The sequence below is a fragment of the Mustela lutreola genome, chromosome 6 (assembly GCF_030435805.1).
Source record: "Mustela lutreola isolate mMusLut2 chromosome 6, mMusLut2.pri, whole genome shotgun sequence".
NCBI lineage: Eukaryota > Metazoa > Chordata > Mammalia > Carnivora > Mustelidae > Mustela > Mustela lutreola.
This window is the reverse complement of record NC_081295.1, coordinates 138,576,936-138,599,646: the sequence shown is the minus strand read 5'-3', so window position 1 is coordinate 138,599,646 and position 22,711 is coordinate 138,576,936. Positions and strand designations below refer to the sequence as shown.

Sequence of the window (22,711 nt, the reverse complement as noted above, 5' to 3'; positions counted from 1 at the left end):
TGGATTATTTGTTCTTTGGGTGTTGAGTTTGCTAAGTTCTTTATAGATTCTGGACACTAGTCCTTTATCTGATATGTCGTTTGCAAATATCTTCTCCCATTCTGTCAGTTGTCTTTTGATTTTGTTAACTGTTTCCTTTGCTGTGCAAAAGCTTTTGATCTTGATGAAATCCCAATAAAAGAAATGAAATCTTGCCATTTGCAACAACATGGATGGAACTAGAGCGTATCATGTTTAGCGAAATAAGTCAAGCAGAGAAAGACAACTATCATATGATCTCCCTGATATGAGGAAGTGGTGATGCAACATGGGGGCTTAAGTGGGTAGAAGAAGAATCAATGAAACAAGATGGGATTGGGAGGGAGACAAACCATAAGTGACTCTTAATCTCACAAAACAAACTGAGGATTGCTGGGGGGAGGGGGTTTGGGAGAAGGGGGTGGGATTATGGACATTGGGGAGGGTATGTGATTTGGTGAGTGCTGTGAAGTGTGTAAACCTGGTGATTCACAGACCTGTACCCCTGGGGATAAAAATATATGTTTATAAAAAATTAAAAAATTAAAAATCCAAAAAAAAAAAAATAAAGGAAATAGTTCCAGTGTTTTGCCATTAAATCTGACGTTCACTGTGGGTCTGTATTTTAGGTATGTTCTAGGTCTATATATATAGTTTTAAAGATTTAATTTATTTATTTGACAGAGAACACAAGTAGGCAGAGAGGCAGGCAGAGAGAGAGGAGGAAGCAGGCTCCCTGCTGAGCAGAGAGCCCGATGCAGGGCTCGATCCCAGGAAACCAGGATCGTGACCTGAGCTGAAGGCAGTCTTTAGCCCACTGAGCCACCCAGGTGCCCCAGGTCTATATTTTTTATATATTTTTATGTAGGCTCCCCACACCCACCATGGAGCCCAACATGGAGACTGAACTCACAACCCTGAGATCAAGACCTGAGCTGAGATCAAGAGCCAGACTCTTAACTGACTGAGCCACTCAGGTGCCCCCGGAGAGCTGATTTTAAAAGTTCAATCTAGTATTCTTTAAAAAAATCGGTTTACCTTAGTCAATTTTTACATATGAGAATCTCTAATACATTTGTAATTATTTCTTATTTATTATTAGGTTTTCTTTCCTTAATGCCCTGATGTTTATATGCTCCTTTGTCCCCTTCTTTCTAACATTTTGATTCAAGTGTTTTTTTTTTTCCTTTTTACTAATTTGAAAGTAATATACAACATTGCTAGTTTTTAAGTAGTTACCCTTGAATTTCTAACCTGAAAATTTTACTTAATAAAGCATAAAATGAAACATTACTTTTTTTGTGCTTTTCTCCTGGTATGTATTTATTTATTTATTATTGTGGTAAAAAACACACAGCATTACATTTATCATGTTAATGATTTTTAAGCATACAGTTTGGTAATGTTAAATTAAGTATAGTCACACTGTTGTATAACCATATGACAATAGAAGTTTTTTGTTTTGCTGAAGTAAACATGAATTTAACCCTCTCCCCGAAAATTACAAGGACAAGGTCATCAGAATGCTTTATGTCCCCTCACCAGCTCCTTCCTTCAGGTGCTATTATTATCCTGTAGTTTGTGCTGAATTATTGCTTTCTGGTAGGCAGCCTCCAGTATGGCTCCCAGTGGTCCCTGCTCCTAATTCACACCCTTATGCAAAACTTCCCCCTGAGACCTAGTGACTTGCTTCTAAGCAGTAGAGCATGGCAAAGGTGGTAGGACGTTGCTTCTGAAATTAGGCTACAAACAAACAAACAAAGGCCTTTCTTGCCCTCTTATGCTCTCTTGCTTAGAGCCTTTGCTCTGTGGGAGCAGGGCGCCATGTTGTGAGTGGCCCTGTAGAGAGGCTATCATGGCAAAGAACCAATGGCTTCCAACCAACAGCCATGGAGGACCTGAATCCTGCTAACAGCCATGTGAGTGAGCTCGGAGTGACCTTCTGGGGCCTGACTCTAGCCACGTAGTCATAGGAGTTTGGGAGCAGATCTTATCCCAGTCAAGCTTCAAGACGGCTGCACCTAGACCAACCCCTTGACCAGGCTCTCAAGAGACCCCATGTCAGGGACACCCAACTACTCCTGCAGGGAACACCTGTGAGATGGTAATATCTATGGTTTGAAGCTGCTAGGTTTTACAGTAATTGGTTATGCAACAGTGGAAAGCAAATACATTCCCTTTTCAAATTAGACATTATTATCATCCTTACATTCATTGCTTATTTGAGTTTTCTAATTCTTTGCTTGCCATTCCATCTTGCATGTCCAAACCAGCTTCGGAGAGATCATTTTATTTCTTTCTGAAGTATCGCTTGGAAAGTGTCTTTACTGGGAATCTTTTGTAGGCAAACTCCAGATTATGTTGGTTCAAAAAAAATCTGTGATTTAATTTCTAGGCTTGGGGTTTCCTGGATCATGAAGATAATACACATTTGGACCCCAAACCTATGGGCTTTCTGGTCTGCAGCTAATTCTTGGGGAAAACTTATTTCTCCAGAGGCCAGGAAAGTTAGATAAGTTTCCTTGTCTTTTACTTTTGCTGACTTATTATTTTTTTCTTCTTATTCACTTTTTAAAATTGTGGCTATAATGTTTTGAAGGACCGAACTTCCTGAAGGAGTCAATTTCCCAACTTGCATAGCACAAGACGATGCTGCCAGACTCCCACACCGTCACTGAAGCCTGAGTTCTGGTGCTTGGAGACAGGCAAATTTTCTGAGAGTGGACAAGACTTCAGTGCTGGTTTTCCTCTACCTCTGGGCTTTCTCTTTCTCTCATTTTATTACAAGATGAGCTATGCATCCAAAAATCAGGACACTTGATACCTGCTAGCAAGCCTGTGCTTTGTTCAACCACTGATTCAAATAAACCAAGAGCCACTGGTAATTTTTCTTCAGTTTTTCTTTTTTTTTTTAAACAAACACACTCACTTAAGTACTGCTCTTTAATTTAGTTAAAACCAAAGCCAAGTGTGAGGCAGAAAAGCTATTGTCTACCCTGGAAAAACTATCTTCCTGCCCACACTCCACTCTACTTGAATCCCAAACAGCTCAGTGTAGGTCAGGTTTGAAATTAGAGTCTCTGCGGGGAATCGAAGCTCCTAGTACTTCCCTTTTGGAATAGCCCAGGATTCAGACCCAAGACAGCTGACTCCAATGGAGTGAGGGCTGAAGGTTTTGGGCATTTAGGCATTTGTTGGATGGCTGAAGTTGGCTATATTTAGCAAGCTTTTCTACATATGGAGAAAAGACCAGAGGAAGTAGGAAGCTGGCATTAACCTTTAGGGCTTTAGGGGTCCAAGTCACCTATCATATGCTAATTAAGTGTCTCCTGCCCTGGTGATTTGTTTACTAGCTACTGTCAGATTACTTATGAGGTTCACACTACAGAACAAGGCAACTCTATTCTAAACATGCTCTTGCTTTCACTGCTTTATAAAACCAAGTCATTTCTATGTAAGATCTGCAATCAGACTATATTTATGGAGCCACTGTTCCTCTCAGTATTATAAGTGAGTCTCCATAGGTCTTCTGTATATGCAATGGCTTTTGTTTGATAGGATCCTGGGCAAGAAACGATGTGGAAAAATTGTCTTAAGAGAAGGGATGCCCAGGAAGAGGAACTTTTACACTTTGGGGATATAGGTATGAAAGAGAGGGCTGATTTTGCTGTACACAATGTCTTTGATCTGAAATTGTGTTAATTTATCCATCATGGCTTTTATGCTGTGAGAAGAAGCAGCGCTGGCGTGGGAGATCCCACTGGGTTCAGCTTCCATGAAGATTTGTGGCTATGGTTAGGACACATTGATTTCCTCTCTGTCTCAAGTTGTTCCCAACAAGGAGGCAATTGGATGAAAGCCCTGAAGTTCTGTCTGTCTAGGACACTTCCCAATTTTATAAGAGGTCCCCAGTTTGCCCCGAGCCTATGGACAAGGAGTGGCAGAATACTGATCCCTCTCCATGTGCCTGCAAATGCCAGGCATGTGGAGAAATAGATGGTCATGTGGCACCCATGACCACAATAGATAACATAAGGCAGACTGTCAGAAACTGATCCTTGGCCTCACAGAGCAGTAGACTTGCTCCAGGAACCTCACCCCGGGCGTCCCTCTCCTCCATTTGTAGCTGCCCAGCCACTGTGAATTCTGATTAGCAACCATTGCCTCAGACCTGTAAACAGACAGCCAGGAAATGCTAGTGTGGCCTGTCATGCCCATCCCTGACAGAGAAGGTGTAGGGCAGGAGGACACCCCTGGGAACTTGCTCTCTGTTGGTTGGGGAAACACAATTGGCAATATCAGACAGTTGCTGGGAGGAGGCAGAAAGACAGGGCCTGTTGTTTTGAGCTCTTGAAGACCTCATCTCTCATGACTCTGTCTTTGAGAATTACTTAGCAAGCATGTCTGGGAGCTGCAGCCGTAACAATGGCAGGAAGGAAGTCGGGTCACATCCCAAGCACTAGACGAGCACGTAGCCTCATTCTTAGACCTTAGAAGATTCAGAGTGTTTCCACCCCTATGGATAGACCAGGGAGAACAATGCACTTTTCTCTACTTTTGGAAGTAAGTAAGAGTAAGGACCAAGAGTTGTGACTGAGCAAGGGGGAAAAAAAGATAAGAAAGAAACAGAAGGACTGATGAGCTAGAGAGGTCTCATACACAATTTGGTTAGAAAGCTAGACGACAATCCAATCAGCACTAGCAGTCACACAGAAGATACAAGTAGAAGAACAATTCAGTGCTGTCTTCAAAGCTGATGAGTCAGCTAAATGTTGTGCAGATGAGTGTCAACTGTGCAAACAAAGTCCATCATTTCCTCTAAAAAAACCCCTCTAAATATACCTTTGACATTACCACGGGCGGTGTAAGTTTCCTGAAATGCTGAGAGACCAGGTTAATGTATAATAATGCTAAGACAGTGAGCAACATGTGCAAGGAAGGGGCGTCAGGTCTTCAGGTTGAAGTAGTTTAAGCCAGCTTACTGACCAGCCATCGATCCCACAATCAAAGAATCGGTAACTTGGAACCTGGATCCTCAGCTAGTCTGAGGTGATATCTTTGGTCTGGGGCATCCTAGACACCTAGGAAAATACTGAACTAAGCATGACTATAACCCCAGGAAGATGTAAGACTATAGGGAAGAGTAAATGCCACTGTAACCTTGTTAAAGACATAAATGTAAACCCCTATCACAGATATTTTGAAAGATACTGTAGTTTAACAAAAAGGGTAGTAAGTGGAATAATCATTGTGATAATTTTTATCTGCTTTGACTGCTTTTAAAGATTTTAAAGCATTTAAGGAAATCTGGTGTTTTAGGTTAAATGCTCAAGACAATTCTATTAATAAAGGTGTGACCAATGTATGTATGCCTGTAATAAAATTAATTTATTTGATTTACAAAATTTTGACTTAATCGTGCAAGTCGTATTTAATTGTTTAAGGGGATTTTATAATATGCTACAGGAAAATTAAACACAGCACTAAAATATATGGAGGACCCTTGAATAGGAAAGATCTCAGCTATGGGACAAGATTCTAACGGCTAACAGGCAGAGGGAACGCTGATCACTCTGTTCTGGATTTTCTCACTGGGGCTGGCACAGTTCCCACCTGGCCATAAGGGGATATGTCAGGCTTCGAATAAGGGAGCCCCTTGGCAGCGCTTCTTCAATTGTAAATTGTGCTTGGAAGCAGCATTTTCTGGGCTGAGGATCTTTTCTTCTGCCCGCCACTGGGTTGGTCACCACTCCCTTCTGTCCTGAAGGCAGAGAGGAGTGGAGGGAAGTGGTACAGAATTTCAAGAAGGGACGCACAATGATGCCTTCTTGAATCCCGTGAGGAGGCTGGCGGATGTGACTCGCACATTGCCCACTGCGCATGAGTAATCCATCGGCTGCACCCAGACCGGTGGTCAAAGTTGTTTCTGGTAGACCCTAGAGCCCCTCTTCCAAAGCTCACTGGGCTCTCTAGGGCCCCAGGATAGAGCTGCTGCATCAGGACACTGGGATATCACTTTTACAAGGCATCCCAGAAAGGACTGAACATCGACTCACACGGCACACGGTTCCTGCGTGCGTCACCCTTTTCTTTGCATTAAAATGCCAGTCCTGTTGTTTGGGGTTTGGAGGGGAGCATCTCCCCCCCCCCGCCCCCGCCAGCCCAGTATGTGTGAGCAGCACTGCTCCTATGTTGTGCCTTCCAGCTTGCTCTTACGTTGCAGGGGCCTCTGCCAGCTGGGGGCTCCCTCTTCACCAAGGGCCTGGCCCCTGATGGCCTCTGTCAGGTTCACCAACTGCACAGTTTGGGGCCGGAAAGGGGCTCTTTCACCTGCACTTTCCTTGGCCTGGAGAAAAGCTGCTTTGGTCCCCCGTGCTCCCCCTCCTGTAGTCCAGTGTCTGAAGCCTTGCCCTGGACCTCACACTGTGGCAGCTTCGGGAATAGATTGTCTGTGTTGTCGTTTGCCCAAAAAGAGTGGCAGAGCTGGACAACCGTCCTCTCTCATCTCTACCTCTTCAAAGATTCTACTCCAAAAACGTGAGCAAATCTGCTTCTCATGAATTTGCTTGAGGATGGAAAGAACAGTGAACAGCACCTAGGAAGACGTTTCCTGTCTGCACCAAAGAGCCTCTTGGACTCCCTCTTGGCTGCCCCCACCCCCCTTAGGTCCCTAGCCCCTAAGGGACTTAGCATCTCTTAGTATCTCTTTAAAAAAGTGCTTGGGAATATGGGCTATGGTATGTGCTGTGAATTGTGTCAGACTGATGAATCACAGACCTGTACCCCGGAAACAAATAATACATTGCATGTTCATTAAAAAAATACTTGGGAGAATTCACAGTGCCTTGGAGGTCTGGCTGAAAGGACCTTACAGAAGCCAGAAGGAACTCAGTGGCTTGGTGACCAGAGCTCACCTACAAGATTAGTCCTCCTCCAGCTCCTCTTCACTTTTCACTTTCAACTTTTTCCTTGTGCCATCTTTAAGTCTGCATCTCAATGTTGACACTCATATATATATATATATATATATATATATATATATATGTATATATATATATTCATATAAATATCTATTTAAAAATATTTTCCCCATCTTTAAAAGTCTGCACCTCAATGTTGACACTCATATTTATATATATTTAATAAATATACATTAAAAATGATAGTAATTTTATGGCATATAGCTACTATCATGACTAATATCAACTTTCTGACTTTATGTTTGAGCAAAAAGACCTCGCAATGCTCCTGGCAGCTTACTGTTTCATCTTTTTTTTTTTTTAATTTCTTTTCAGCCTAACAGGATTCATTGTTTCTGCACCACACCCAGTGCTCCATGCCATCCATGCCCTCTCTAATACCCACCACCGGGCTCCCCCAACCTCCCACCCTCCACCCCTTCAGAACCCTCAAGCTGTTTTTCAGAGTCCATAGTCTCTCATGGTTCACCTCCCCTTCCAATTTCCCTCAATTCCCTTCTCCTCTCCAGCTCCCCATGTCCTCCATGCTATTTGTTATGCTCCACAAATAAGTGAAACCATGTGACCATTGACTCTCTCTGCTTGACTTATTTCACTCAGCATAATCTCTTCCAGTCCCGTCCATGTTGTTACAAAAGTTGGGTATTCATCCTTTCTGATGGCGGCATAATACTCCATAGTATATATGGACCACATCTTCCTTATCCAGTCGTCCGTTGAAGGGCATCTTGGTTCTTTCCACAGTTTGGCGACCGTGGCCATTGCTGCTATAAACATTGGGGTACAGATGGCCCTTCTTTTCACGACATCTGTATCTTTGGGGTAAATACCCAAAGGTGCAATGGCAGGGTCATAGGGAAGCTCGATTTTTAATTTCTTGAGGAATCTCCACACTGTTTTCCAAAGTGGCTACACCAACTGTTTCATCTTGCGTGCCCATTTATCCCTTTGAAATGGCATCATTGTCTCCCCGCCCACTTGTCTGCTCTTCTCTAATTGTACAGTATTTATATCCCTATTAATCCAGGAAAATAAAGGAAGAGAGAAATTGCTTTCTGTGTGTAATATTTTAAAGTACTGTTAAATGACTATGTGGGGGGTGATATTTTCCATTATTATGATATATTTTTTGATAGTGTTGCTTCTTTTGTGTTGTTTTATGCTCCATTTACTTCACAATTACTAGACTTTGAGGAAAGGAGGCCCCCCTCCCTCCCCGCCGCCTTTCCTTCCAGGGCAGTTTTAAAATAACTTTCTTACCAACATTTTTTCAACATGCTTTGCTCTTCAGCCAGGTCATTTGTGGTTTACCCTTATTTTGGAGGAGTTGTTGCCAGCATTGCTTTGCATTTTTAAGGTCTGATTAATTGTCCTGTTTGACTATCTTGACGGATTACTCAGATGCACGTGACCTGATTCTGACTTTGTAATTAAAGATTTTTTTTTGGAGGTCAGATAGAGTGCCTGCCCTGCTGCAAACTTCAGCACACATGCAAAACCTATTTGGGCAGATAGGGACCAGGCTGCCTGCCTTCAGGGAGAGAACAGCAGGTGTTAAGTGTGAAGCATGGTGACCAGAGGCCATGGTCCCCTGACCCTGGAACCTCCCAGGTGGCTGACCCTTAGGAACCACCCACTGCCCTCAACTTACTGCTGGAGATAGAGCTCCCTCACCACTCCCCTCCCCTCCCGACTCACCAGCTTCTCCACCCTGAAAATTGCTGTCGGATGTGAGGGAAATAAGGTTTCCTATAAAATAAGTAAGCCAACCTCACGGCGGGGCGGGGGGCTCCATCTGAAAAATACGCTGATCTTGCTGGTAAGAGAATGAACTTTCATTTGCTTTTTAAAAAGCTTTGGTAGATGTCATTTCCGAACATCTTGCAATGAATGTGAACTTGGTACATGGGTTGATGAATGCCAATGTGGGTGCTCCTTCTCTTCTACGGCTGTTACAGGTCCCTGAGGATACTTGGGAAGAGCCAAACAGATCCAGCTCTGAGTGCGTGCAGAGAGGGGAGGCTGGAGGAATCGAATCAGAAAGCAAATCGCTCTCTTCCTCCTCTTCTTCTTTCCTCCCTCCACCCTTCCTCCTCTTCCTGCTTCTGCTAGGGTAGGGCTTTCACTTCCTCACCCAAAGACTTAGTTTTTGAGCGATCTCTTCTCCCTATCCCTACCCTGAGCTTCTGGGATCAGACGGCATGGGTTGCTCCCTACTGGAATTCCATAATGTAGCTCTGAGTCCCTGGGCATGGAGTCAGACACTTACGGCTGTCTCATGGCTCAGTCTATGTTACATGATAAGATAGTTAAGGTGTACGTGCTTCAGTTTTCATATCTGGAACATGGAGATAAATATCCTATGCACCTCATAGGACTATTTGTAAGGATTGAATGAGACCTTATTAAATGAAGGGACATTATGAATTATAAAATGCCATGTAGCAGCTGGAGATTATTATGGAACTGATGATGTTCTCAAAGGTATCTTATGAATTCCTTCACTCATGGTGGTTTTGGTGTCAAGATTACGTGGCCACACAGCTTCTGTATGGCTAAAATCATCCAGAAGACACAGAACTAGAGCCTCTGAGGTGGGGAACAGCTTGAGAGATTCTTTCCTACCCTTGACCAGGGAGCAGGAAAGTTTTTCTACAAAAAGCCAAATAGTTAATATTTCAGGATCTGTGGTCATATAGTCACTATCACCCTACTTATAGGAGAAACAGATGAGTGTGTTCATGTTCCAATAAAATTTTATGGACACAGAAATTGACATTTCATGTAATTTCATATGTCACATATATTCTTCTTTTGAATCTTGTAACCACCTAAATGTGTAAAAACCATTCTTAGCTCACAGGCCATCTAAAAGCAGGCAACATGTGGAATTTGGCCTGTGGGCTTCATTTGCCAGTGCCTGTCCTAGATTACTCCTAGGAACCACTGAAATGGCCAGGTTGACTGTCAGAGATATCAAAGGGGAGACATAAAATCATTTAGGTATATGTCATAGGTTTTTTACTTTTTATGACCCTCTTCTTGGCCTGGCTGATGTCAAAACACGTGAAAGCATATCAAAGTACGTTAAATGACAAAACTAAGTTTACACTCAATGTTCTTGTCAAAAATTACAACCTAGATCTCTGCTTGCCAACGCTTATTAAAAAACCCCAAACAGCAAAAAACAATGGCAACAATACGAGTCATGGAAGTCTGCCTGGAGCACATGTGTCTCATCCAGACCTATAGGCAGTCTAACTTTCCCTTGAGCAATCCAGACCTGCAATTGTACCATTCATGGAAGCTTCCACTCGGGCCATTTGCAAAAGCGATCCTGAGTGGTGTTTTAGTGATGAATCCTTGCTCCTTGTTTCCATGAGAAACAGTGGATGGGAGTCACATTGCTCCAGGTAGAAATTCCTCTCAGAGTTCATCCCAGTATCAGGAAAGGCTAGACTTCTTAAAAATGGATTTTATTTTGCAAGTGATGTAATTTCCTTGTTTGATATGGTTTCAAGGAAGGTCATAATAAAATACACCTCTATTGACTAGAAAATGTCTTGCAAGTCATTAGCAGCAAAGAATTATGTACTAAGTATGTACTAAGCACTTTTCATACAATCCTTTTACTTAATCCTCCCATGGCCCTGAGAGGTAGGTAAAATTATAATCTCTATTGTAGTGGGATATATGAGGGCTCCCAAAGATATCCATGTCCTAATTCCCAGAATCTGCTGATGTCATCTTACACAGCAAAAGAGAATTTGTAGATGCGATTAATTTAAGGATCTTGAGATGGGGAGATTATCCTAATCTCAGTGTTCCCTTCAGAGAGGGAGGTGGAGAGAGATTTGGCATAGAAGAAAGCAATATGAGAACAAGATGTTGAAGCAAGATGCTGGCCTTTTGGCTTTGAAGATGGAGGAAGGGTCCATGAGCCAAGGAATATAGTTGTAGAAGCTAGAAAAGTCCAAGAAAGAGATTCTCCCCTAGAGTTTCCAAGGGAGTGTGGCCCTTCACGAAGTGAAGTTGACTTTGGATTTCTCACCTCTGGGACACTAAAAGAATACATGTGTGTCATTTTAAGCCACCAAGTGGTAAGTACTAGTACACCATAGGAAACTGATATGCCCACTTTGCAATCAAGGAGACAGAGAATATTGCCCAATGGCTGGAATGAGGTTTGCTGAGCTCAGACCCACGGATCTTACTCCTCACACTGCCTCATCTGTTGTATGTTTCCTGATGTCTCCAGGACATCCAACCTGTTTTCCCACAACCTGCTTCATCCTCCAAACCTGTGGACTTTTGTAATCCATCTCCTGAGCTGGTGTGATAGAGACAGAATATAAATAAATACACTGGTGGACACTTGTGGCATGGGAATGCGTGAAGTCCCTGGGCTTTTGCTAGCCCTGGGGATTGTCTTATGATCTAATAAAAGGATGCTTTGGTTCCCCCTTCTGTCAGTCTTTACTGTGGCATTAACAGTTGGACAGAGCAGGACATCCGCTTTCTCAGAAAATTATGCTCACTTCCTGGTCAGTGTTCAGAGCCCAGCAACTTTCTGTGAGTTTCTTTCTTTTTCCTCAAGGATTTTTGTATTATTTAGAACAGTGTCTGGCCTAAGAGCTGCCCCTCCCACTAAAATTATTAAATGAAACAAGAAGGAAAAAATGAAGCACTAAACCCAGAAAACAGTAAATCCTCTATTTTTGCCAGATGATGCCCCCACATCTGTGTGTATGTTGAGACTCTAGAAGCCCCTGACACACACTGAAGAGATCTGAACACCAGGGTTGGATAGAGGGTCTAAACACATGGCCTTTGTTCTGTGTTATCAGCGTGAAAGTCTAGGGAGCAGGGGTGGGGGGGTTGCCCTGCTGTGAATCCAGCAGCTACAGGGAGGACCATCTCCATCTGGGGAAGGGTATTCGATTATTCAGTCTCTGATGGCTCAGTGGCTTTCAGGAGATGAGCCAGGACCCACTTTTTGGAGAAAATTCAGGGCACTGCTTTCTTTCTTCTCTGCTGACACCAGAGTATACCAAAGATTTCCTCTGATGTTGAGGCTTTCGATAGGATACTAGTTTGACCTGTCATACTTCTTTCCGGGATTATTATTATTTTTAAAAGATTTTATTGACTTATTTGACAGAGAGAGAGAGAGAGTAAGCACATGTGTGCATGAGCACAAAAAGGAGGGAGGGGCAGAGGGAGAGGGAAAAGCAGGCTCCCTGTTGAGCAGAGAGCTGGACATGGGGCTTGATCCCAGGACACTGGGATCATGACCTGAGCTGAAGGCTTAACTGACTGAGCCACCCAGGCACCCCCTCGATTATTGATTCTATAGGCTACAAACCTTGGCTGTGGTCTCGAATAACTTTCAAGCTAATATTCAAACTTCCATCCATTCCCTGAGGGAATCTTTCCAAATGTAATCTCCTCATTGCCAAGGGGACGCAGCCCAACCTTGTCTCGTATTGTATTAGGGTTCTCCAGAGAAACAGAACCAGTGGAAATATATACTAGAAAAAAATATTTATAATCAGAGAGATTTATCATAAGATACTGGCTCATGTGGTTATGGAGGCTGAGAAGCCCTATGGTCTGCTATTTGCAAACTGGAAGCCCAGGAAGGCTGGTGGTGTGTCTGAAGATCCCAGGGCGAGCCTGAAAGCCAGGAGCGCTCCAAGCAGGAGGTCAAAGTCCCAGCTTACAATCAGGCTGACGGAGAGTGAATCCTTCCTTCCTCCACCTTTTTGTTCTCTTCAGGCCCTCAACAGATTGGATGGTGACCACCCTCACTGGGGAAGGTGATCTGCTTTCACACAGGTCAGTGATTTCAGCGCTAATGGTTAGAAACACTCTCACAGTCATACCCAGAAAGTGTTTAACCAGTTCTCTGGGCCTCCTGTGGCCCAATCAATGTGACACATAAAATTCACCATCACACCTGGGCTCTCCCCACCCTTCCTACTTTACCCCTTGTGTTCCAGCCCTACTGCAGCCACCTGAACTCTATGCCTGGTCACCTCTCCCTGCTGTCAACATGCCATTCTCTGTGCCAAGTTATCCTTCCCATACCCCACTTCCATCCACCTGCCTTTTGACGAAACTCCAGACAGCAGGAGATTAAAACACAAGCTCCAGAGTCAGCCGGGCCTGGGATCAAGTCATTTCGATTCCGCAGATATTTACTTCCTGCCTCCTCTGTGCTCTCCGGAAACAATTCTGCCCAATTACCTGTGTGACCTTGGAAGAGTTCCCTGGCATCTCTAACTCTGATTTAGACATCGGTAGAGTAGTAACGCATAGGAAGTCCTGAATACCTGTAAACCTCCCACGGACATAAGGCGTTATAATTACCATTTTTGTCATTCTTCGAGGTTGAGGTCAAGCTTGATGTCCCTTCCCTTGGAGTGTTTAAACCCCCAAACTAACCCTTTCCAACTACCATGACCCCTGGTGCATGATACATGCCTTTGTCCCTCTAAACACAGAGCATTTACCCTGTTGTTGAATGGTCTGATCCTCCCACTACTCTTCAGTGAGAGCTGCATTTCCTCCATCCCTTTCCTCTGAGTGCCCGGAGCAGGGCTTGTTGACATTTGGTGACTAGAGCAGCTACAGGGAGGGTGGAGTTATACCCAGAGGCCGGTGATAAGCTTTGTTCTCCTGATGCATCCGCTTCTCTGGTCTTTCTTGGCAGTGACTTGAAAGGCTGTGCCAGGCTTGGCTGCAGGCTGCAGGCTGGTCTGGGGGAGGGACCAGCCATGGCAACCTTTTATGGGAGGTTGAATTGGAAAAACAAATCCTGAGCAGTCCATTCATTTCAACTCTTGCTTCTCATGCTGCACCTACAATGCGTAGATGCCAGCAGAAAGCGGCCCATCCCCATGGAAGAGCGAGAGTAATGAGATCAGCACCTACAGCATTTCGCCATTCATTCGCTTGTACATCAGAAAAAAGGTTTTTGTGCATTTCAACGTTCAGTGTTCCTTCTTTTTCAAAGAGTGAAATCAAGTCAGACAAATGGCCCCGGAGACCAGCCTGACCATCCCAACCTCTCCACGGCAACTCCCTGGGTAGCAGCTGCCAGGTCAGCTATTGGGTCCAAGGCTTAACATCTTCTCTGATCCCCAGCTTACCATGAGGCCAATTTAAATACTGAAAGAGCATCACTTTTCCAGCTCCTTCCGTCCAAACTGCATTTTGCTTCCTGTCTACCTCGAAGTGTCATATTTCACACTGGCACGCTTTTCCATGAGGCTGTCCCTCTCATCCTCATTCAAGATGCGATCTGATGCTGAACTCACTTTCCTGCACTCAGGCCCCCCTTGTGGACGGAAGCATACCTCTGTCCCCACCAAACTGATATGTTGAAGTCTTACCCCTTAGTACTTTAGAATATGATTTTATTTGAAGATAGGGTCTTTCAAGAGGTGATTAAGGTTAAATGATGTCCTGTAGGTGAGCCCTAATCCAGTAGGACTGGCGTTCTCATAAGAAGAGGAGATCAGGGGGGAGGAGTCAAGATGGCGGAGAAGTAGCAAGCTGAGACTGCTTCAGCTAGCCGGAGATCAGCTAGATAGCTTATCTAAAGATTGCAAACACCTGAAAATCCATCGGCAGATCGAAGAGAAGAAGAACAGCAATTCTGGAAACAGAAAAACAACCACTTTCTGAAAGGTAGGACCGGCGGAGAAGTGAATCCAAAGCGACGGGAAGATAGACCCCGGGGGGAGGGGCCGGCTCCCGGCAAGCGGCGGAGCAACCGCGCACAAAATCAGGACTTTTAAAAGTCTGTTCCGCGGAGGGACATCGCTCCAGAGGCTAAACCGGAGCGAAGCCCACGCGGGGTCAGCGTGGCCTCAGGTCCCGCAGGGTCACAGAAGGATCGGGGGTGTCTGAGTGTCGCAGAGCTTGCGGGTATTGGAACGGGAAAGCCGGCTACAGAGACAGAGCCGACAGTAAGCTCGCAGCTCCGTGTTACCTTGAACCGGTCGCAGGCTCGGTGAGCTCGGAGCGCGGCCGGAGGTCAGGCAGACGGGAGTAACTGGGCGCTGTTCTCTGAGGGCGCACTGAGGAGTGGGGCCCTGGGCTCTCGGCTCCTCCGGGCCGGAGACCAGGAGGCCGCCATTTGTATTCCCGTCCTCTGGAACTCTACGGAAAGCGCTCAGGGAACAAAAGCTCCTGAAAGCAAACCCGAGCGGATTACTCACCCCGGCCCCGGGTAAGGGCGGTGTAATTCCGCCTGGGGCAAAGACACTTGAGAATCACTACAACAGGCCCTTCCCCCAGAAGATCAACAAGAAATCCAGCCAGACCAAGTTCACCTACCAAGGAGTGCGGTTTCAATACCAAGGAGAGCAGCAGAATTCCAGAGGAGGAGAAAGCCAAGCACGGAACTCATGGCTTTTTTCCTGTGATTTTTTTTAGTCTTGCAGTTAATTTAATTTTTTCTTTTTCATTTTTTTTTTTTTCTCGCCTTCGGGTAAAATTTTTTTTTAACTGTTACCTTTTTCTTTTTTAACGATTTTTTACTAGTTTATCTAATATATATATATATATATATATATATTTACATTTTTCTTAGGTGTTTTCTTTCTTTAAAAATATTCTTTTCTTTTCTTTTTTTTTTTTTTTCTTTTTTCTTTCTTCCTTTTTGAACCTCTTTTTATCCCCTTTCTCCCCACTCACGATTTTGGATCTCTTCTAATTTGGTTAAAGCATATTTTCCTGGGGTTGTTGCCACCCTTTTAGTATTTTACTTGCCCCTTCATTTACTGTTATCTGGACAAAATGACAAGACGGAAAAATTCAACACAAAAAAAAGAACAAGAGGCAGTACCGAAGGCTAGGGACCTAATCAATACAGACATCGGTAATATGTCAGATCTAGAGTTCAGAATGACAATTCTCAAGGTTCTAGCCGGGCTCGAAAAAGGCATGGAAGATATGAGAGAAACCCTCTCGAGAGATATAAAAGCCCTTTCTGGAGAAATAAAAGAACTAAAATCTAACCAAGGTGAAATCAAAAAAGCTATTAATGAGGTGCAATCAAAAATGGAGGCTCTCACTGCTAGGATAAATGAGGCAGAAGAAAGAATTAGTGATATAGAAGACCAAATGACAGAGAATAAAGAAGCTGAGCAAAAGAGGGACAAACAGCTACTGGACCACGAGGGGAGAATTCGAGAGATAAGTGACACCATAAGACGAAACAACATTAGAATAATTGGGATTCCAGAAGAAGAAGAAAGTGAGAGGGGAGCAGAAGATATACTGGAGAGAATTATTGGGGAGAATTTCCCCAATATGGCAAAGGGAACGAGCATCAAAATTCAGGAGGTTCAGAGAATGCCCCTCAAAATCAATAAGAATAGGCCCACACCCCGTCACCTAATAGTAAAATTTACAAGTCTCAATGACAAAGAGAAAATCCTGAAAGCAGCCCGGGAAAAGAAGTCTGTAACATACAATGGTAAAAATATTAGATTGGCAGCTGACTTATCCACAGAGACCTGGCAGGCCAGAAAGAGCTGGCATGATATTTTCAGAGCACTAAACGAGAAAAACATGCAGCCAAGAATACTATATCCAGCTAGGCTATCATTGAAAATAGAAGGAGAGATTAAAAGCTTCCAGGACAAACAACAACTGAAAGAATTTGCAAATACCAAACCAGCTCTACAGGAAATATTGAAAGGGGTCCTCTAAGCAAAGAGAGAGCCTACAAGTGGTAGATCAGAAAGGAACAGAGACCTATACAGTAACAGTCACCTTACAGGCAATACATTGGCACTAAATTCATATCTCTCAATAGTTACCCTGAATGTGAATGGGCTAAATGCCCCTGTCAAAAGACACAGGGTATCAGAATGGATAAAAAAACAAAACCCATCTATATGTTGCCTCCAAGAAACACATTTTAAGCCCGAAGACACCTCCAGATTTAAAGTGAGGGGGTGGAAAAGAATTTACCATGCTAATGGACATCAGAAGAAAGCAGGAGTGGCAATCCTTATATCAGATCAATTAGATTTTAAGCCAAAGACTATAATAAGAGATGAGGAAGGACACTATATCATACTCAAAGGGTCTGTCCAACAAGAAGATTTAACAATTTTAAATATCTATGCCCCCAATGTGGGAGCAGCCAACTATATAAACCAATTAATAACAAAATCAAAGAAACACATCAACAATAATACAATAATAGTAGGGGACTTTAACACTCCCCTCACTGAAATGGACAGGTCATCCAAGCAAAAGATCAGCAAGGAAATAAAGGCCTTAAACGACACACTGGACCAGATGGACATCACAGATATATTCAGAATATTTCATCCCAAAGCAACAGAATACACATTCTTCTCTAGGGCACATGGAACATTCTCCAGAATAGATCACATCCTCGGTCCTAAATCAGGACTCAACCGGTATCAAAAGATTGGGATCATTCCCTGCATATTTTCAGACCACAATGCTCTAAAGCTAGAACTCAACCACAAAAGGAAGTTTGGAAAGAACCCAAATACATGGAGACTAAACAGTATCCTTCTAAAGAATGAATGGGTCAACCGGGAAATTAAAGAAGAATTGAAAAAAATCATGGAAACAAATGATAATGAAAATACAACGGTTCAAAATCTGTGGGACACAACAAAGGCAGTCCTGAGAGGAAAATATATAGCGGTACAAGCCTTTCTCAAGAAACAAGAAAGGTCTCAGGTACACAACCTAACCCTACACCTAAAGGAGCTGGAGAAAGAACAAGAAAGAAACCCTAAGCCCAGCAGGAGAAGAGAAATCATAAAGATCAGAGCAGAAATCAATGAAATAGAAACCAAAAAAACAATAGAACAAATCAACGAAACTAGGAGCTGGTTCTTTGAAAGAATTAATAAAATTGATAAACCCCTGGCCCGACTTATCAAAAAGAAAAGAGAAAGGACCCAAATAAATAAAATCATGAATGAAAGAGGAGAGATCACAACTAACACCAAAGAAATACAAACTATTATAAGAACATACTATGAGCAACTTTACGGCAATAAATTTGACAATCTGGAAGAAATGGATGCATTCCTAGAAACATATAAACTACCACAACTGAACCAGGAAGAAATAGAAAGCCTGAACAGACCCATAACCAGTAAGGAGATTGAAACAGTCATTAAAAATCTCCAAACAAACAAAAGCCCAGGGCCAGACGGCTTCCCGGGGGAATTCTACCAAACATTTAAAGAAGAACTAATTCCTATTCTCCTGAAACTGTTCCAAAAAATAGAAATGGAAGGAAAACTTCCAAACTCATTTTATGAGGCCAGCATCACCTTGATCCCAAAACCAGACAAGGATCCCACCAAAAAAGAGAGCTATAGACCGATATCCTTGATGAACACAGATGCGAAAATACTCAACAAAATACTAGCCAATAGGATTCAACAGTACATTAAAAAGATTATTCACCACGACCAAGTGGGATTTATTCCAGGGCTGCAAGGTTGGTTCAACATCCGCAAATCAGTCAATGTGATACAACACATCAATAAAAGAAAGAACAAGAACCATATGATACTCTCAATAGATGCTGAAAAAGCATTTGACAAAGTACAACATCCCTTCCTGATCAAAACTCTTCAAAGTGTAGGGATAGAGGGCACATACCTCAATATCATCAAAGCCATCTATGAAAAACCCACCGCAAATATCATTCTCAATGGAGAAAAACTGAAAGCTTTTCCGCTAAGGTCAGGAACATGGCAGGGATGTCCATTATCACCACTGCTATTCAACATCGTACTAGAGGTCCTAGCCTCAGCAATCAGACAACAAAAGGAAATTAAAGGCATCCAAATCGGCAAAGAAGAAGTCAAATTATCACTCTTCGCAGATGATATGATACTATATGTGGAAAACCCAAAAGACTCCACTCCAAAACTGCTAGAACTTATACAGGAATTCAGTAAAGTGTCAGGATATAAAATCAATGCACAGAAATCAGTTGCATTTCTCTACACCAACAGCAAGACAGAAGAAAGAGATATTAAGGAGTCAATCCCATTCACAATTGCATCCAAAACCATAAGATACCTAGGAATAAACCTAACCAAAGAGACACAGAATCTATACTCAGAAAACTATAAAGTTCTCATGAAAGAAATTGAGGAAGACACAAACAAATGGAAAAATGTTCCATGCTCCTGGATTGGAAGAATAAATATTGTGAAAATGTCTATGCTACCTAAAGCAATCTACACATTTAATGCAATTCCTATCAAAGTACCATCCATCTTTTTCAAAGAAATGGAACAAATAATGCTAAAATTTATATGGAACCAGAAAAGACCTCGAATAGCCAAAGGGATATTGAAAAAGAAAGCCAACGTTGGTGGCATCACAATTCCGGACTTCAAGCTCTATTACAAAGCTGTCATCATCAAGACAGCATGGTACTGGCACAAAAACAGACACATAGATCAATGGAACAGAATAGAGAGCCCAGAAATAAACCCTCAAATCTATGGTCAACTAATCTTCGACAAAGCAGGAAAGAATGTCCAATGGAAAAAAGACAGCCTTTTCAATAAATGGTGTTGGGAAAATTGGACAGCCACATGCAGAAAAATGAAATTGGACCATTTCCTTACACCACACACAAAAATAGACTCAAAATGGATGAAGGATCTCAATGTACGAAAGGAATCCATCAAAATCCTTGAGGAGAACACGGGCAGCAACCTCTTCGACCTCTGCCGCAGCAACATCTTCCTAGGAACTACGCAAAAGGCAAGGGAAGCAAGGGAAAAAATGAACTACTGGGATTTCATCAAGATCAAAAGCTTTTGCACAGCAAAGGAAACAGTTAACAAAATCAAAAGACAACTGACAGAATGGGAGAAGATATTTGCAAACGACATATCAGATAAAGGACTAGTGTCCAGAATCTATAAAGAACTTAGCAAACTCAACACCCAAAGAACAAATAATCCAATCAAGAAATGGGCAGAAGACATGAACAGACATTTCTGCAAAGAAGACATCCAGATGGCGAACAGACACATGAAAAAGTGCTCCATATCACTCGGCATCAGGGAAATACAAATCAAAACCACAATGAGATATCACCTCACACCAGTCAGAATGGCTAAAATCAACAAATCAGGAAATGACAGATGCTGGCGAGGATGCGGAGAAAGGGGAACCCTCCTACACTGTTGGTGGGAATGCAAGCTGGTGCAGCCACTCTGGAAAACAGCATGGAGGTTCCTCAAAATGTTGAAAATAGAACTGCCCTATGACCCAGCAATTGCACTATTGGGTATTTACCCTAAAGATACAAATGTAGTGATCCAAAGGGGCACATGCACCCGAATGTTTATAGCAGCAATGTCCACAATAGCCAAACTATGGAAAGAACCTAGATGTCCATCAACAGATGAATGGATCAAGAAGATGTGGTATATATACACAATGGAATACTATGCAGCCATCAAAAGAAATGAAATCTTGCCATTTGCAACAACATGGATGGAACTAGAGCGTATCATGCTTAGCGAAATAAGTCAAGCAGAGAAAGACAGCTATCATATGATCTCCCTGATATGAGGAAGTGGTGATACAACATGGAGGCTTAAGTGGGTAGAAGAAGAATAAATGAAACAAGATGGGATTGGGAGGGAGACAAACCATAAGTGACTCTTAATCTCACGAAACAAACTGAGGGTTGCCGGGGGGAGGGGGTTTGGGAGAAGGGGGTGGGATTATGGACATTGGGGAGGGTATGTGATTTGGTGAGTGCTGTGAAGTGTGTAAACCTGGTGATTCACAGACCTGTACCCCTGGGGATAAAAATATATGTTTATAAAAAATAAAAAAAAAAAAATTAAAAAAAAAAAAAAAAAAAGAAGAGGAGATCAGGATCCAGTCAGGCACAGAGGACAGACTGTGTGAGGACACAGGGAAAAGACAGCCACCTACAAACCAAGGAGAGAGGCCTCAGGAGACACCAACCCTGCCAACACCTTGATCTTGGACTTCCAGCCTCCAGAGTTGTGATAAAATAAATATCTGCTGTTTAAGACTTCAGTCTGTGGTACTCTGCTCTAACAGCCTTTGTAGACCATTATATAATCAAAAGTGTTGGTTCAAATACCTACAGCTGCTGTTTCCTGAATTCTACTCATTAGCTTGCACGGTTTGTTGGTAAAGATGTTGGCCCCATTGGGGTAATAACCATGGCGTATGCTCTTTGGTTATATCTGGCTCTAGAAAAAACCTTGGCATTGAGTACGTGCTGAATTAGTGAGCAGTGACGCTGAGGAGGGTCACTGGAAGGCAGGAATCTTCTCTTTTGACGTACGAGATCATTTCACTCAGTTTGCAAACTCAATAACCTGGAAGGTAGTCGGGGTGTACATTTTGGGGTGGAGGTGACTCATAGAAGCATCTTTTCTTAATTTTGAGCTAATGGGGTTTCATGATCTGGTAGACTCCTTGGTCATTTTGGGCTCTGCCATTTTAGTGAATTGGTCTATTTAGACTCAATGCCTTTGTCTTGTCCTCTTTGTGGCTCTTTCAAACTCATTCCCACTCCCCACCCTGCATTCCTCCTTCTCCCAAGGGCTCTCGATGGCCTTGCAGACCCACTGCAAGTGGAGAAAGCCTCTGGGTCCTGGTTCTCTCACCCCTTCCCAATCCCAACTCAACACTACAACAGCCCTCATCTGAGGGCCTCCATTTCCCCCGTAAACACAAAATAGCATATTTTGAAAGACCTTACCACAACTCTGGTAGAGCACTTCCAGGTTCCCATTCCGGCAGACCGTGTGCGTGGGCCAGGCCTTGCTGCCGCTGCTGGGAGATATCAGAGTCCAGAAGACGACGGCCACCGTGAGACCCTTCATGGCCAGGCCCTGCATGTGACCTACTGGAAAATAACGGGCCCCAAACAAGGGGCCTCTGGGCTCTTCCTCTCCTCTGCTACAGCGGTGAATGTTCGGTTTCACTTCTCCTATTTTACGCTCCTGAGGAACCACTGTGAGATGCAAAAGGCAGTTCACTGAGGCCCTGTTCCCCCAGGACCTTTGACCCTTGAATCAGCAGGGTGAGAATGGCCCATGTCTCCGGTGGGCTGGATGTTGACTCTCTGCTTTCACAGGGAGGAGTCAGCAAGTGATGCATGACCTTATGCTGTGGCCCCTCCAAACAGCCTCCCTAGACCCCCCCACCCCCGGATGGAGTAATGGACTCAGGAAAGCAAAAGCCACAGGCCACGGTGTGGTTTTCATCAACAGCCCTCCAATGTCTCCGTAAGCTCCTGATGTGGGCTGTGGACCTGGCTGGGGCCAGCAGGCAGCACTTGCCATTTTGAAGGTGGCAGAGTCATATCTGGGATCTGGAATGAGGCTTTTGCCCTGTTGGCATTTTCTCTCATCTGGCTCTAGCCCCACTCTCAGGATTAGGGTTTTAGCAGTGAATTGTGTGGCTGTGAGAACAGAGCTTGTTCTGGGAGCAGCAGATGCGGTCTCTGGAGATGAAGTGGAGGGGATGTCCCTGAGAGGTGAGCTGTGTTCTATTTCCGGCTTGGCTTGGCCAACGGTGGGGAAGGATGGGGAAGTGAGAGCCTCCCTTTTAAGATGATGTGTGTGTGTGTGAAGGCATTAACTGTGTTGGTCATTGGCAGGATTATTAACGTCACA

At 43.5% G+C, this 22,711-nt stretch overlaps 1 protein-coding gene across 1 annotated transcript in view; it reads right to left on the bottom strand.

The window, feature by feature from the left end:
• LY86 (lymphocyte antigen 86) overlaps nt 1-22,041 on the bottom strand; it is a 65,794-nt gene extending 43,753 nt beyond the window's left edge. The window contains exon 1 of the mRNA XM_059179183.1: nt 21,793-22,041. Within this exon, the coding sequence (XP_059035166.1) occupies nt 21,793-21,931 (139 nt within the window). The 5' untranslated portion in view covers nt 21,932-22,041. The remainder of the gene's footprint in view (nt 1-21,792) is intronic.
• Nucleotides 22,042-22,711: the final 670 nt, after the last annotated feature.